This window comes from Amphibalanus amphitrite, unplaced genomic scaffold (assembly GCF_019059575.1).
Source record: "Amphibalanus amphitrite isolate SeventyFive unplaced genomic scaffold, NRLGWU_Aamphi_draft 000304F_arrow, whole genome shotgun sequence".
Taxonomy (NCBI): Eukaryota; Metazoa; Arthropoda; class Thecostraca; order Balanomorpha; family Balanidae; genus Amphibalanus; species Amphibalanus amphitrite.
In genome coordinates this window covers 214,222-232,069 of record NW_024881799.1, presented here as the reverse complement: position 1 = coordinate 232,069, position 17,848 = coordinate 214,222, and the positions used below count along the sequence as shown (strand labels likewise).

The 17,848-nt window shown below is 49.7% G+C and overlaps 1 protein-coding gene across 1 annotated transcript; it reads right to left on the bottom strand.

Moving 5' to 3' along the window:
- Positions 1 to 1,961: 1,961 nt before the first annotated feature.
- On the bottom strand, positions 1,962 to 8,076 carry LOC122387972. The gene is made up of 6 exons (XM_043378689.1): positions 7,749 to 8,076; positions 6,722 to 6,971; positions 6,072 to 6,165; positions 4,885 to 5,223; positions 3,214 to 3,322; positions 1,962 to 2,293 (listed from the first exon to the last, which is right to left on the bottom strand). Exons 1-6 carry the CDS (start codon positions 7,870 to 7,872, stop codon positions 1,986 to 1,988), a joined length of 1,224 nt encoding a protein of 407 aa, XP_043234624.1. The 5' UTR covers positions 7,873 to 8,076; the 3' UTR covers positions 1,962 to 1,985.
- Between the last annotated feature and the right edge of the window lie 9,772 nt (positions 8,077 to 17,848).

The window sequence follows — 17,848 nt, the reverse complement described above, 5'->3', positions numbered from 1 at the left end:
GGACAAAAGTACGTATCGCAGAAGTACGTACAGCATAAAGTACGTATGGACAAAAGTACGTCAGGGACAAAAGTACGTATAGCTAATGTACGTAAGGTAAAAAGTACGTATGGACAAAAGTAAGTCAGGGACAAAAGTACGTATCGCAGAAGTACGTAGGGTATAAAGTACGTATGGACAAAAGTACGTCACGGACAAAAGTACGTATAGCTAATGCACGTAGGGTAAAAAGTACGTATCGGACAAAAGTACGTATGGCAGAAGTACGTAGGGTATAAAGTACGTAAACGTATGGACAAAAGTACGTCAATTACAAAAGTACATATAGCAAATGTACGTAGGGTATAAAGGCAAAGACGCAAGGTAAAGACCAAGATACCTTTAAAGGGACCCTCCCACCTTAACATTAGTTTTGAGTTGAGATAGCCAAATTGGTGGCCATGACCTGCAAATACCGGTTTGGACACTCACAACATCGAAAAACGCTTTAATTCGAAGATATGGAATTTCAAACTTGCAGTTTTCGTATTCTAAGGGGCTAATGCATTGGAATGCCCCCTTAGAATTTGTGACGTCAGCGGAGATCTAACGATTTTTAAATCTTAGACTAAAACCATCGTTAACACGTGGTGGTATACGCTGCTTTGCGCGCAACGTCTGCCGCACTTTAGGGCTGCCAAATTATTGCTTCCAAATAAAGTCGCTAGTAACAGATCCCAAAATCCAAGATCCCAGATCCCAAAAAGTAAACAAAAGTAAAAGCCTAATATCTTGAAAACCAGTGAATATTTTTCGGTGAAATTTGGTAGATATTCGTTTTCGCTCTTTCTGAACCAAGGGACATCACTTTCATGCCAATTCATTAACTTTTTTGAAGGTGGGAGGGTCCCTTTAAGAAACCTTGGTAAGGTAAGGTAAGGTAAGGTAAGGTAAGGTAAGGTAAAGACCTTGGGCAAGACGCCCCAGATAATTTATTTTGCTACATAGGCCTACCTAAATTTTGTCCTTCGTCACCTGGAAGGCCAAATTTGTGTTCAATGTGTTCTTTGGACATTTTACTTTAAATTCCACCCTCAAATTTATTCACTTATGATCGGACTCCCAGCTAGGAAGTGATTTGTGAAGCAACTGCAAATGGGGCATTTACCCCAACCCCAGGGCAAAACGCCCCACGGCCTGAGGCAAGATGCCCCATACTCTAGAGTCTAGCTTAAAGGGACCCTCCCACCTTCAAAAAAGTTTATGAATTGGCATGAAAGTGATGTCGCTCGGTTCAGAAAGAGCGAAAAAGAATATTTACCAAATTTCACCGAAAAATATTCACCGGTTTTCAAGATATAAGACTTTTACTTTTGTTTACTTTTTTTGGGATCTCCGCTGTTTCTAGCGACTTTATTTTAGAAGTGCGGCGTTTGCGGCAGATGTTGCGCGCTAATAGCATATACCACCGCGTGCTACAAAACGTTTTAGTCAAACATTTAAAAATCATTAGATATCTGCGCTGACGTCACACATTCAGAGGGGTATTCCTAAGCATTAGCCCCTCTGAATCAAAATGCTGCAATTTTGAAATTCAATATTTCCGATTTAAGGCATTTCTCGATGTTGTGAGTGCCGAAACCGGTAATTGTGAGCCAGGGACCCCATTTTGGCTATCTCAACTCAAATCTAATGTTAAGGTGGGAGGGTCCCTTTCACGGGCGTAGGAACGTCATGAAAAGTGGGTGGGCCACCCTGTCAAGGGGCCTCCTTTTCCAGGGGCCTCCTACTTTCATGGGCCTCCAACTTTTGCCTCGTCCGCTGGCTGCTTTCAAGTATGACCTCCTAATCCAGCTTCTGAGATCGGGCAGATGTACCTACCCAGGGGCGTAACCGCTTAAGCGAACAGTACCTACGGAAAGTCCGCACCATTTTTAAAACTTATTCCCCCTCCGATTTTTTTTAGAATCTATTTGCCGCAAACGGCGCATGACCCCTGAAAACCCTTAAAGGTAGTGTGCCAGCTCCAGCTGCTTTTGTGCGTTCTTGGACATTTTCATTGGCTCATGTACACCGAGGGTAGCACGCTGGAGAAACACTAGGAGGTTTCTAGCCTTCGGGAGGGGGTTCTTCGCAAACACTGTATGTGCGACGGCCCATGCCAGGAGGCCGCTGACAGGGTCGGCGGGCAGCTGGCACACCTTCACTCCTTCCACCACCAGGGTGCTGTCAACAATGCCGACGTTGTCCCCCCGGGACAGCGATCCCTCATCGCACTCCATCGCCTCCAAGAGTGACGGGATGGCCTCGTGCTCTGGAATGAAAAGCCGGGTGCATGCGTCATCAAACAAGCTTGGATTGACCTACTGGGGACGAATAATCAGATTAATCGCAGGCAGGGCTGCGGAGTCGGAGTCGGAGTCGGTCGGAGTCGACAGTTTTGACCGGAGTCGGAGTCAGAGTCGATATTGGAAACCCCAGCCTGAGTCGGAGTCGGAGTCACCGAAAATCTGTCGACTCCGCAGCCCTGCCCAGGGCTGCGGAGTCGATGGATTTTCGGCGACTCCGACTCCGACTCCGGCTTTCAAAAACCAGCTCCGACTCCGACTCCGACTCCGGGCAGAATTGTCGACTCCGACCGACTCCAACTCCCGACTCCCGACTCCGCAGACCTAGCAGGGCTGCGGAGTTGACAGATTTTCGGTGACTCCGACTCCGACTCCGGCTCGGGTTTCTTAAATCGACTCCGACTCCGACTCCGACTCCGGTCACAACTGTCGACTCCGACCGACTCCGACTCCGACTCCGACTCCGCAGCCCTGGCCCTGCCAGGTGTGCGGAGTCGGAGTCGGGAGTTGGAGTCGATCGGAGTCGACATTTCTGCCCGCAGTCGGAGTCGGAGTCGGAGTTGGTTTTTGAAAGTCGGAGTCGGAGTCGGAGTCGCCGTAAATCCATCGACTCCGCAGCCCTGATCGCAGGTTCTGCCGTCTACTGCACGATCGGGAAATCCCGGGTCAACGGCAGAATTAAGAGCCCCTGATCATTGCATTATATGTAAGCATGCCGAAAGCAAGTGGGGAAGACAGATTCTGTCCCTCACTCTTCAGTGGTCATGCTCATATGGGCAATTGTCTTCCTTCAGCTTAGGGAAACTAACCGCAATGTGTTCAAGTAGCAGAGGAATAGGTTAGGCAGCGTCGACTAATAAAAAAATCACTATGAATTATTTCTCACCTGTTCCAAGCTGGTATACTTCCTTGAGTTTCAACAGGCACTCCTTCATCGCTTCATGGGGCGATTCCCCCAGAGGTCGACCCCTGATCCGTTCGAATTCGGTCCAGATCTGGAGAGAGAGAAAAAAAAGTTAACTGAAAAATAATGAACCATATATACCTAGCAGGACCATGGAAATAACCACCGATAGTTATCAGGTACCATATTGTAGCTCACTCCACTGAAGCGCTCAGGATACTCGGGCCCACTCATGCTTGCAGGTCAGAACTGAAAAAGCACTAGGGACAGGCCAAGGAAGGGCTCCTGACGGGGTACCGTGGGCAGATGCTATGACGGTAACGCACTGGTCAAGGCACCATTGACACCGAGGCAGTGTTTCACATAAAGCATCGAGCAAGGCAGCGTAGCACCGCCAGGGTCCAAAACACATGACACCCAGATAGCAACAGTCGCCACCTGCCAGCCGTAATTAAATAAACAGCTGTTAACCCCCGCCAGCACTGATAATCCTGCCTCCTTCGACGGCACAAGGGGGGGGGGAGGTACGAACCCCATCCCCTCTCGTTAGCCGGTGACCTTGGAGGTCAGATCAACTGCTGGTAGAGGGACTGGTTGGAGCTACACGAGACGGAGACCTAATACTACAGTCTGTTTATCTTCAAAAGGCACATGACCACGAAAACAATTCTGAAGTTTTTCTTTAAACATATAAATGTGTATTTTGTACTTCGTAGGATCGCTATAATGTCGGCCTCAACTCTCGCCAGCCCTAACGGTTTTCTATATACACCCAGGCCGAGGGCGGGGGGGGGGGGGAGGTACGACCCCCCTCGCCGTTTCGCTCCTAATTGAGCTAGAGCGTCGCGAAAAAACGAACGTGTCGGCCGTCACGAGACGCAGCAAACGCCGCGGCCCACCGGCCTGCTAGACCCCGCGGGCGGGGCGCCGGGACCGTTCCCCCAATCGGATCACTACTGGCGATAAGATAAGGCGAAACGGAAAAAATCGCTCTCCTGTAAAATTATTAAACGCAAGTTATGCTTTTCTTGCTTTCACGGCAGATAATGGGAGAGGTCAAGTGACTGACCTGAACTCGGGTGACCCATGTAAAAAATTCGAGATATACGAAATGTGAGTATCTGGGGCCTTGTTACTCTCTGCAAGTTACATCTTCCTCAGAAAGATTTCCTGACATTGGCGGCGTCACGAAAGTGCGACATTTTTTGGCCGTGCAGTTACTTATGACGTCATAGGTTAGTGACCTGACCTGACCCGAAAATGAATTAGGTGTCAGAAGATCCGGCTTCAAAGGTCAGGTAAGCCAAATTTCAGCTCGATATCCCAAACGCCTCCGGAGCAGTCGCGGAAAACCGTCGGGGGGGGGGCGGAGGGTAGCCCAGCTCCTTCCTCAGCCGGGGAGCCCTCTGTTTCATTCATTCATTCAATTTCAGCCCCCTGCGCCACAGACAAAATTTTGAGTGAAGGACCTGCGATGAATGACGGCCACACCCTTCATCCGTTCTTACCGAGAGAGGGAATGCAGCCAGCAACGATGCAAACCGAGCTGCGGGATTTACTGAACTGAAGCATATCCGACACTTATTACATGATTTACACAATGATTTGAATAAACACAAGGCAAAAACAACTGACAATATACAGTGCACGTACCTCGTTGACGTCGCACATCCAGGTGTATCGCGACAGTACGTCTGAGATGGGACGTTTTTGACCGACCAACATCCACCGCCTGTCCGCGAAGGACTCCTCCTTAAGACGGGCCCGCTCTGCGTCTGAGAGACCGCCAGCCGCGAGGATGTAGCCGGCCTTCCTGGCTGCCGGGACTTCGTCGAATTCCGGCGGGCCATACTTGGGTAGCCCGGTATCCCTGGCCACGCTCGAGAGCTTGATCCGCTTCGCCTTGCGTTCGGCATCCAGGTCAGCATGTGTCTTGGGGTATTTGAAGCGGGCGTTCTTGAATTTGGCTCGGAGTTTGTCCTTTACCATATCCTGTAACACATCACAAGAAATGTTGTGTTATATACAATTAATTACAATGTCATTTTATATACAATTCGCCATTTAACTAGTTTTGGTGAACCCCTCAGCATTGGCCTGGTTTGCCAGAAAATGAAGTGTAGCGACGTCACAAAAGCGCTGTTTTCTGAGAAAAATCGACCTCATTTGAAAAAAAGGCAATGGCTGATTAGTGTGGCATAAGGTATACCGAATTTCATGCTTTATAACGGCCACGGTTTCGGAGTTATCGCAAAGGGGTCAGAATCTGCCCTCTCCCAACGACGCGCAGTTAAGCAGCCGGTAATATCATACGAATAATCACGCATCCAACGCTTAAAACAGCGAACCATGACCAAAAAATTGACATGTGACGTCACTGTAGCGCGACCTGGGCCTCGTTTCATAAAGCGAGTCCGTAACTTACGGCGGCTTTTGGTCTTGTATTGCAAGTGCATGTGAAGTGATGACGTTAGTTTGAATCGTTGAATTTATCTATCTTGCAAGCAAGAACAGAAGGGAGAAGGAGAAATAAATGTATCGCTTCACATGCACTTGCAATACAAGACCAAAAACCGGCGTAAGTTACGGACTCGCTTTATGAAACGAGGCCCTGGACTCAGCTCGACACAACCTTGTCATGACATGCACCTGCTATTCAAAATTAAGTGGGCCAAGTTTCATGATTCTAGCTCTAAGCGCTCCAGAAAGAATGAGGGAAAAGTAAAGAAGGAGCTATATTGCCCCCCTCCCCCCCAAAGCGCCTGCTGAGTGACCGGGAAAACAACACTTCAAGGAAACCACAAAGCAATAAGAAAAAGAGAACAAGAGGATATGATTACGATGGCCTTGGAAAGGTCCTTGTGGAGGCGGACCGCCGGTCCGTAGGTTCCAACCAGGTCGGCCGCCCACTGTCGATACCGCCTTCCAGGATAGCTGTTCAGGCACGGGAAGGAAAACGTGGGAACAAAATTAGCATGAGGTACCCTGGCCTAAGTCACTGCAACTGTGCTGCAACGTGCCGAAACCTGTCGTACGTTATCACCAGTATCACCGAGGAAAAAGGTCATGCTATTTAGTTATATGATTAAACACAATGTATCAAAACGATAGATAGATAATGGTCTGTGGCCGAAATATCTGTTAACGATTAATCCCTTGAGCATATGTCTACTTTTCTAATACACACCGAAGAAAAAGGTCATGCTATAACAAGGTTTTCATAAACATGATCCTCGTACAAGCGCTTCCAAGCTACAAGCTTCCCAATTGACATTTTAAGTCAACAACCAGTTGTTACGTTGTACAGTTGTAAGTTACGTAAATGACTGACTGACTGACTGACTGACTGACTGACTGACTGACTGACTGACTGACTGAACATGGGAATAAAACGCACTTATTTGTGAATATATGCACAGACACGTACGTGGGAAGAAAAGTCAACCAAACCAAACAACAAAAAAGAAACAATTAAACAGGCTTAACTTACAACGTGGTCGCCGAGACGACGTCGAAGCACCCTTGCATGAGTTCACTCCAGTGAAGTTCGTTAAGCGGGTCCGTTGCCACCAGGGCTTGGCGGCATCTTGCAGACAGGCGCTTGTGAACAGTCTCCCAGAGGTCATCTGAATCAGCTGCTCCACCTGGTCGTGGCCCGTCCACTCCACTCTCTGGTTCTGGAGCGTCTTCTCCCTCTCGTCTCGGTGTATCGGCGACAGCCAGCGTGTCGGAGGCGCGCCCTGTCAAGCACCACAAATTCATGCAAAAACTCGTGGTATGTATTGACACGGGGCACAAAAATGGTGATGGGAAACCAATCTGTTCATTTTAATCCTATAAGTGGCAGGTTCCTGGTTACGTCCATTAGCACCAGGGGACCGGGGACAAAATCTCCCCCCCCCCACACACACACACGGATATCAAGCGATCTACCAAACCGATTTTCAAAATTCAAACACTACTCGATTGCTCCTTCCCATTTCAACACAAAAAAATGTAATCCATGATTTGGGGACGCAGTAGAGGGGGGGGGGGGGGCGGGGGCTCCAAGCATCACACAACTCGCACATCAGCGTTGCTCTATTGCCGCTGAGTGGTGGAGCTTCCAGAAAATGGGTCCCTCGAGCCGCCGCCGTTCAAGATACAGCCAACATTTTTTACATGTCTTATGGTTTTAAGAAATATCTGAAAATTTCATCAGTATAGCTCAATTTGATTTGAGGATGCTTATGGAACACATAAGGAGGCGATTTACCCCCTCCCCCTCTTACCACTAATAGGGTTAAACAATGAATATACACGAGACGTAGGGCAAATCTACGTGAATCATTCCTGCGCGACCAGCATTCTTGGAACAGACATGCTAATAGCACCCAGAGCACGACCGGAGCTGTGTGCAACGCAGCTATTGGCATTACAAATATATTGTTAAGATTTAGGAACTTAGCAAGTCTTTGAAAAATATCCCGAGTCAATACTCCCACAATTGCAAAAACTAAATACAACGATGCACCTACTTTCAGCGATGGCAGCGACGGTTGTCGTGCTCTCCTCAGTCAGCAGTAGCGTTGTAGTCGAACTTGTTTCAGCCGAAGAGAAGTCCACTGATACTGTGTCCAGGTCGACCACCGGGAGACCCATCGTTACTCTGATCCGCGCCTTATCGGGGAGGTCTTGGGGCCTGCACAGTACGAACAAGTCGAAGTCCTTGTCATAATATTCTATGCTGATCACGCAATTCGGCGGCAAGTTGCATTTCTCGCGTATCTTGTCTTCCAACTCCTCTCTGGTCGCTACGACGAGCAGTTGCCTCTTTTCCCCGTCATTCTTGTCTTCTAGGATGTAGCGCAGCTCCATGTTTCTAAAGGAACACGTAGCATTTGTTAAGTAAAGTAAAGTAAAGTATATACATAAAAACAATTAATTCAATCTACTGTGAGTGTGACCAACTTGGTTTAGCATTGGGGGAGGATGTATAAAAAAAGTTGTGTGAGGATGTCACTTTTTTCAGAAAACTCGTATATAGCCTCATTCAAGGTGATAAATAACGGGTGGCGTCACGAGAAATTACGCGCAGAAATTACCTAATGTGGATAACTATACCTTACGTCACTGGGTAACGTCAATGTGGAACACTAATTTTGCTGTTCATGACAAAAAGTGGTGATGATGTAATTATAAAATTTCTCAGGATGTCATTATGCTTATCATTGGGGTGGTTTTCCCCGCAACATTACCCATTTGGCTAGACTGGTGACAAATTACTTATTTATCCATTCAATCAGTAGGGAATCATCAATCACCTGCACTAGAAAGTCGACTCTTGGTGAAGGCCTAGAATGAAGTGATGCTCCACCACGTACCGCCCCAGGTACAGTGCCAGTGGATGCGTGTCACATAGCAGATGATGCGGTACCGTCACCACACCAGGGGCGGTCCGTACTTCAAACGCGCCCAAGTGCCGACTATACCCCAGAATGTCCATGCGCTGACAGAAGAATGACACATTTCCATCGAGCTTGTTTTTCAGAAGTGCCTTTACGCGTCCCATCTGAGGACGCACGGCTCCAGCGTCGTTAAAGCACAAGACGCTACCTTGGCGGTATGTCGTGCCTTTCACGACACCCTGCAGCGCTACATGACTCGAATCGGTTGCATCCGCTGGAACGTCCGCGTCTGCCGCGCTACAGGGGACAATGCTTTCTTTGTAGGTGAAGAAATCCTCGGAGGACATTTTGGGCGCAATCCAAAGCTGATGGCGCCAGGCCAATGTATAGGCAGGGTTTTTGTAATTCCTTGAGGTTTCCAGGAATTTCTTAAGTTGCTGATGTTTATGCTCGTAGCGGAGCGTCGACACAGATGAAAGCGCACCATGTTTTCTGATTTCGTTTGAATAATGCAGGAGGTAATGCAGTTTTGGCGTGATTCGGATGCCTTCGAAGTGACCTTTGAATTTGCGAAGCCACTGCTCGATCAAAGACTGAAGATTTGTCAGTTCGGCGTCTTTGAAAGATGGCGAGATGATCAGCCGGACTAGCGTCAGGTAGGTGAGAAAAATCTCCCATGTCTGGTTTCCTTCTGGTATATGTCCACCGATGATCAAAGGAAGGAGCCTTAAAAGTGTCCAGCACTCCTTAGCTGTTGCTTTGCAGACCACTTGACCCTTCACCCACTTCAGACTTTCCGGTCGATTTTCTTCTCCCCTAGAATAAGGAAATAGCAGCAGAGCCTGGTTCACAGTGTCCAGGGTAACGGTTCGCGTTTTCACCAGTTCAGTAAGTACCGCACCGATCACCAGCCTGGCACTTCCCTCCAGAACGTCATGAGCGTAGTCTGGTGGCAAACTTTCTACCACATGGAAAGAAGCCAGTGCGTTCAACTCACACTCCGTCTTAATGCCAATTTGGTTACAAAGGTGCTCATCGAAGTTTGCTTCCCTCAATCTCGACAGTTCCTCCTCATAGAGTTCAGCAGTTCGAGGAACGCACTCATTTTCAGCAGTAATCATCTGAATGGTATCTGGAGTAGCGTAGCAAAACCTACACACCTTCCGCGCAGTGCTGAAGTTCTGCGTGTATCCGCCGAGCGTGTGACAGCCAAGATTGTCACCAATCAACACTTCGACTGATATCTTTGCTCGTATTTCTTCACCTCGGGCGGTCACTCCGATGGGCAGGCCCGTTTCTTCAAGAAACTTTGCATCCCTTACCAGAGGCTCCAATATCTTCCCCCGGTGTTTTTTGAAGTATGTGGAGCGACAGACACAACAAAAAAACATGTCGTTTTCTGGACCGAAACGGCACAGATCCGAGGGAAAAATAAATCCCACCGAGCTTATGCTTTCCAGCCTTGTTGCCCACAGGATTAAGAATTTCGAAGTCGTCATAGAAAATGAACAACGGCAGGTGGTGCTTTCGGGGTTGGTGATTTACACCGCTCCGAACGTCTCCATAAACACCGTCACCGAAGAGAGCCGCGTCTGGCAGCTCGCACAGCAGTGAAGATTGTACCACAGGATGTCTAACGAGCTGTTCGCACTGCTGAATCAGCGAGACATACTGAAATGTCAGCTTGTCACCTGCCTGGTTTGTCCCGAGCTCTATCGTCTTTGGCTTGACCACTTCAAATTGGTTTTCAATGTACTTCTTCACCGAACGATAGTTGTGAAGGCTGGCACAAGCACTTATTAGTGGCAGGCGACTGACAGGTAAATCAGGATATTCTTGCCTTTCTTGTATGGCCTGCAGACATCTTGAGCGCAAGAAACTCGTAACTTCGCCACATGCATTTTCGGTAAGATTGTAATCACTTCGCAATTTATTCAAGAAGAGTGCAATCTGGCGCTGATTGCCATCGAACGCTGCCTCCTGAGATAGGACTCCTGATGTAGATGAAGCACTTTCCGACCTTCCCTCTTCATCCAAAGCAGGAGCGCCAACAGAATCAGGCTCTACCACAGAATTCGAGCCTGCAGCCTCTGGTTGTGAAAGCAATTCAACTCGTTGTCCAACTAGTTGTGAATCATTTACATTGTGCCTTTTGCTGTGCTCGACCCAGTACCGAACTGACTTGTACGACCTATCACATATGACACAAGTCAAGACAAACCCAGGCTCCGAAGAATGTCTGCGAAGGTGCTTTGTAAACTCTTTGAAATTTTGATTTGAATATGTGCAGAAAGAGCACTGGTTCACATCCTGAAAAGAAAGCGTTGATGAGCAAGCCATGTAGACTAGGGGCATATGAATGATGCCTATGCTAGGCCTTTGAGTGGTGAAGTTGCTGAACTTCGTCCTTTTTCAACTCAGTTTCTGTTGCAGTGTCGCAATCAACAATTAGACACACGCACCTGCTTCATTAAGCAAATCGTTGCTCAAACATAATTACTCTGTTGCGTATAAGAGCATAGAACTACGCACGCGGAAGGGAGTAACTGTGGTAAATGACTCAGTCTGTTCCGTAGAATCAAATCTCCTACGGCGGCAGTAGACGTTTCCCATGTTGACCTATACCTACCAGATGGTAGTAATCACATAAATGAGCATAAAACTTCTTGAAAGAGTTAAGTTATTGTGCAGATTACATGCATGCAAATGGATACAACCATCTACATCACACATTAGGTACTTCTTATCGACAAGTTTGCGAAGCCTTCGTATTGAAATTACATATAACCCCGTAACCTTCATAATCAACACAGTGAAGCTTCAAATGAACTTCCCGGTTCTGTAAAATATAATACATCCACGCCTCACATCCGCATCCTAACCTGACTTTGAGCTCGTACCCTTCTCTCCGAAGCAGCCTCTCAGGACCCTGCGCCTGCACCAGGCCTACGACGCACGTCCATAGGCGCGGGAGCCGGGGGGGCAGTGGGGGCAGCTTGCCCCCCCCCCCCCCAACTCTGGGGCCGTCGGGGGCGGTGCCCCCACAGCTTTGAGACGGAATACCACACTTTTTTGCAAATGTTTTCTTTTTTTGTTGAAAAAGCCGAGGGGTGAAAAATAAGTGGCCTAAAACCGGTGAGAAAACTAGATTTGGGGGTACCCTAGCAGGGGTGGAGAATTAGGGGTTTTGGGGGTGCTCGAGCACCCCCTGAAATTCAAAAGTCATCATATAATAGTGCTCCAGGGGTGCTTAAATTACGTCTGCGACACAAACTGTTTTGCGTAAGTCGCGAGGAGAGTGATTCTGCTGAAAAACGAACCAATATGTGCGTTTCTACGCAAGAATTCGACGATTCTATTCGCCAGGTGCTAGAAAAGCACCCCCTGGGATTAGGACAATTCTCCGCCCCTGTACCCTAGGTTAATCTCTATTATGGTGTGCCCCCCCCCCCCCCAGTCGGAAAGTAGTTCCCGCGCCCCTGCGCACATCCGCTCCAGGCTTTCTGGAAACTCTACAACAGACGACCACTCCCAACAGTCATCATCCGGCTTGGCAAACCCCGAGGCTACGCGAGGTTCCCCGAGCCTCAACAAGGCCGTTCATGGTTCCCAGTACCGCACGTTCAGACCTCCCTGTCATGAGTCGGATTCCACTCAAGGCGTGATGTTTTGTTCCGCGAATTGGCTGGGCGAAGGAAGGGGATATTCACACTGCAGCTACGCGGTAGGTTCGATTCTCACACCAGCACTTCAATCATCGTGTTCGAGTAAAAAGAGCAATGTGAACTGACCATTCTGGAGCCACCCCTGCTGTATAATTTGATAGCAGCGGGGGAGGGGGGGGGGGTGCTAGGGAGAGAGGTAAGGGGGAGGGGAGAGCAGACCCGGCAGCTCGTTCATCGATTACCTCTACCGGACGTGGGATTTCGTCATCCAGTATACCGGTGCAGAGCGTGAGATCTCCACCGCCGTGAGGCGAGAGGGAGGGGTACTGCTGGACTCGCCCTCTCGCCCCCCTTCTCTCTCTCTCTCTCTCTCTCTCTCTCTCTCTCTCTCTCTCTCTCTCTCTCTCTCTCTCTCTCTCTCTCTCTCTCTCTCTCTCTCTCTCTCCCTCTCTCTCTCTCTCTCTCTCTCTCTCTCTCTCTCTCTCTCTCTCTCTCTCTCTCTCTCTCTCTCTCTCTTGCTGCCGAAGTAGGTACTCCAAATTTCCCACAATACGGCACGTCAGTCGAGTCGACAGTTTCAGTTTGTATCATAGTCTGTGGCGTTAATCCGTCAGCCTTGCTTATGTAACACCTACGTTTGATGGTGAAATATACACTGGTTATTGCAATGCAATATGATGCGTCAATTGGCTGGAATAATACTCTGTTTTACGTAATTTATTTCCTGTGTGCATGATTGTGGAACTACGCCGTGAAAGAACAAGTTCACGATATTGAATAATAATATTATTGATACCTATCCTATATGCTGTAGAAACTTTCAGGACACCTGGCTAACCATGCATTCAGTTTCAATTAAAATGAACGTAACCATGAATTTGTAATGCACTATGCAACCTTTCTAAATAGTAAGCCATATGGCCGTGACGTGACTGCTCTTTGGAATAGACCAGCCAAGTTGCTGCATGATAGTATCTACCTATCGTTTTTTTTTAGGGAGGTGGGGGGTGTAACCTTTGACCTTTCTCCTGTTCCTCATATCGTTCGCCCCAAGTCATACTTTCCTGCTTCTGTGCGTAGCACTTAGCAATATAATACTTATCTAGTATTAATAAGCGTTTCTGGTTTTCTAATTAAACTTGTGGCATTCGTTGCATACCAAACTGGTTGCGTGTTTTCTGATCTTGACCAATATTCTCAGAAGTCGCCAGTCATATCCCTAAATCATTTCCAAACCTCGTCACCACAAAGTCGCCAATGTCATTCACTCATCAACATTCAACAAACACCCGACCCCCAAATTCCCAGCATTCCATTTCGGTGTTACTAACGTGCGATTCACGCGTTGCGCGTGGCCCAGTGACTGTACCCTAAGGTCATCTCCGACTTGACCCCTACGCCTGACCTCTGGCCGGTGCCCCTCCACGTGCCAGCCCGCTTCCGTCTGCCTCGCACGCCGACGCACCGCCACGCGCCGCTGCCGATCGAACACCCCCCCCCTGCCCAACCACAACGCAATGCGCATGCGCGGCACCCGCTCTGTGCGTGCTGACGTCACTACTGACGTCAGAGCAGCGGCCGCCGACCGCCTGAGCGGGGCTCGTGGCCTTCACACGCGCAGGGCCAGGGCGCCTCGCCTCGGCTGCAACGCGCCGTGCATTGCAAACGCAGGGAGAATGCCAATCATAAAGAAGGATTGGAGGGGCGAAGAGAGCCGCGGCGAGGTCTCAGATGACGTCATCGGCCGGCTGCTGACGCGAGACGTTCCGAGTGGCACGGATGTAGTTATCCAGCGTGATTAGGTGATGCGTCATTTGGCGTCATGGTAGGAATCATGGTCACATGTTGGTCCTTTCTGGCGTTACATAATCGAAAAGTGCTGAGACGTGGTTCTGGGTGATATTGATTTAGCTGCAATCGATTTGCAGGATGTCTGATTCATTTCGGAATGTCTTAAACATCTAACTCGAAGTTCGAACTAAAATAATAATGAATTTATCATGCAATTGTGTGTAATAAATCAGCTCGTTAATCAAAATGTTAATGACTAAATCGTCCGGGCTAATGCATAGCCATAGTCTCGTCAGGCAGAACCACACTCCTCCCCTCATTGATCGCATATCGTTCCTGACATATTGATCCCATCAGCCCCCTCCCCCACCTCTCCCGCTAGCCCAAGCCCCAAATATCTCACGAAAATCGGTGTGTTCGGGATATCTGTGGGCGCCCGTTCCCTCCCTCTCCCTAGTTGTCATGACTACCGACGCGTCATCGCGTGGCTCACCCTGCGTGAATCCCTGCCCCGCATCCGACCGTTTCCCACGTTAAACTATCATCATCATTTCGCCAGCTGCAGATTACTAAATGTGATACTACGCCAGGGCCTATTTTAACATGTTAACTGGGGGGGGGGGGCAAATGCCCCCGCACTCAACAGAATTGCCCCCCTAGTCGTCGAGATTTGCCCACTATAAAAATGGGCATAAAGGAACAGGGTGACAAACATACTACGTAACTACTGTGACTTGTTTTGCAATGGATGTCAAATGAGCCAGTCTGTAAGTAATGACCAGTGGTGTATCTAAGGGTGGGTCATATGGGTCATGACCCCCCACCCTCTTGGGGCCCGGGGACACCACAGGCCTGCCAGGGGCACCACCGGCCTGTCAGGGGCACCACAGGCCTGTTGGGAGCACCATCAACCTAGCAAGAGCACCATAGGTCTGCCAGGGGCACCACAGACCTGCCAGGGGCCCCACCGGCCTCGCAGGGGCACCACCTTGGGCCTGTCAGGGGTACCACCACAGGCCCGCCAGGGGCACCATAGGCCTGCCAGAGGCACCATAGGCCTAGCAAGGGCGCCACGGACCTGTCAGGGGCACCAGAGGCCTAGTATGGACACCACATGCCTGGCAGGGACACCACCGGCCTCGCAGGGACTGGGACACCTTGGGCCTGTTAGTGGCACCATGTGCCTGTCGGGGACACTCCAGGCTTGTCAGGAGCACCACAGTCCTGTCAGGGCCCAGGGGCTCCACCGGCCTCACGTGGACACCACCGGCCTCGCAAAGGCATCATGGGCCTGTCAGGGGCACCACGGGCCTGTCGTTGGAACTTCAGGCTTGTCAGGGGCACCACAGTTCTTTCAGATGCACCGGCGGCCTAGCACCATGGCACCATGTTTGGCCGAGGTCGCGATTCGGCGTATGTCGCCTCGCATTAGCCGCGCGTTTGCAGTCTTTTCGTGGTTTCAAACGTTCAAACATGGGATATGATGTAGCTCCCATGCATTAGGGTGGGTGTCAAGATCACCGGAAGGTCAGGTCAGATCATTTACCTTTGATGACCTCGGTTCACATTTTCGAGTTTTATATGTTTCTACTTTCTAGGCTAGTTTTTGGAGCTGAATTCGAATTAAGAAACCATTTGACCATTTACGAAGTAGTTTTGGTGCCTTCGTAACATGTTACGAAGCTGTCAGAGGCGGTTGCCACCTACTACGAATACCCGGCAAAACCCTTACTGGTTGACCTGACCTGACCTGACCTGGCCTAAATGCATGAAGACATCATCTATGATCATAACTAACATGATATTCGTGATCAGCACCCCGAAAAACCATAGCAGCCACTCTTTACGACGCTCTAACAGGTCCCGATTTTCCCGACTTTTGGGTCAATGACCTGACCTGGAAGGTCAACCGATGACCTAGGACCTTAAAATTTGGTATAATCGGCTTCCTTTTATCACGGGCAACACGGTCGTTTTTTCCGCGAAGCTCTAGCTCGATCAGGGGCGAAACGGCAAGGGGCAGGGTCCAACGGACCCCCCCCCCCCCTATACGCTCGCTACTGGAAACACCAATACGGGCGAGGGTTAATGGATTATTAAAGACAATTTTCCAGGTTGCCCCCCCAGTCAAATTCCCTTAAAATAGGCTCTGTACTACGCAAAACTATAATCATCATTTCGCAAGCTTTAGATAAGTAAATGTTAAGCTAGATACCGTCAGATGACCATTGACTACCTGCGTACGTAATCCCTCAAGGCTGTTGTACTGTATCAAACTAACTGACTTTCTAGTTATTTACGAGCTAGCTCTTCTTCGAAATCTACCGAGCTCTCAAGGCCGTCTCTTCTTCTAGAAACACTTTCTGACATTATTATACAAGACCTATTCCGAACCCGTTTGACTGCTGCGGCTTTACCGCATCATACCAGAAACATCCGGACACTATTGTACTTTTCCATGCCCTCTACTACGCACCAAGCAGCGCAGGATGTGGGTCGCTGCGGCGTTGGCGGCGGGGGCGGGGGCGGGGGCGGTCGTCGATCTATGACGTCACTACAGCCAGAGAAAGCGCGTGGCAGGTTCCACGGAGCGGGATCGATGGGCGATGGCGCTTAGAGACCAGGGCGTAGGAAGGCGGTCCGACCACTACACCTCGGTAGTGAGACTGGAGTGCCGAGAAACGCGCATGGTATGTGGCTAGGCGTGTGCGGCGTGGGGGAGGTTTCTGCATGATCACGTGGGCCGTCTGGCGTTCGATATTTGTGTGGTGGGGCAAGCACGTCGTCTGGTGATGCTTGATAGATTCCTCCGGGAAGGTCACGCGGTCCGGTGGTCCATGCCTAACAAACGCCGAACAGTCGCCACTGCCATTACTATCTCGACGACAAAGTGGGTCGCTTGGCGCCTTAAGGGCCCAGTTTTTGTTGCACTGGACTTCCCTCATCTCTCAAACGCCCGAAAGGTCATGCCTCGAGGGGTCCCCTGCTTAGGTGGCGGGCAGAAACGGAACCACGGTCGGGTTCGGATGAACAAGTGGCATAAACAATGACGTGCGGGGCCCGCTGGCGGCAGGCGGCTGGCGATTATAGCTCTGTCGCCAAGGGCCCGCCGGTTCTCAATCCACTTAGTAGGTACCCACGCTGCGCAGGGCGCACTCAGCACCTCGGGTTCGTTCTATTGAGGGTCCCCGGGGATGCTCGGACGCGCCAGCTGCCCCTTATCGATCGCGAGCCGCGAGGCTGATGACTCACGCCACACATCCGAGTACCACGCCGATACGCCGTGGCATGGCGTGGTTTGGCGTGCAGTGTGGCGTCATGCAGGGAGTGGCTCGCCAGGGGAGGGGAGCTGAGCCCAGCGATAGAGCTGGTTACGGAGGATAGAAAAATGACCACACCCCTGGAGGGGCTTGATCGGCCGGTGTGTAATACTTCCGCGATTCATGATGCCATGGTTTAGTTCTTTCGTTCTGCGCCCTTGAGCAAAGCGAAACTTACACTCGTGACTCGACTTGAATATGTGACGATAAGAACACCGTATGATTCATTCAAAGCCAGGTGCTTGAGCTTTGCGATTCTTTTTCATACAATGCTGCGATCACATCGAAGATCAAAGCGTAGAAACCACGCAACGATGGCTACGAACCTCAAGCGAGCTTCCTTTTTGCATGTGCACTGACAGTCAAGGTCATGCAGCTGAGTCACGATGACTTCAGTCACTACGTGCTCCTCGCTGTCATTTCACTCTGTGCTACCGTGTATGAATCAACATCA

Bases quoted from the DNA above. Each gene is read 5' to 3' on its own strand.
- LOC122387972 (XM_043378689.1), bottom strand. From the start codon at position 7,872: ATGGGTCTCCCGGTGGTCGACCTGGACACAGTATCAGTGGACTTCTCT. The intron at 6,972-7,748 runs GTAGGTGCATCG...GGTGCTTGACAG, and splicing joins CGTCGCTGCCATCGCTGAAA to GGCGCGCCTCCGACACGCTG. The intron at 3,323-4,884 runs GTACGTGCACTG...CTCTCTCTCCAG, and splicing joins GGATGTGCGACGTCAACGAG to ATCTGGACCGAATTCGAACG.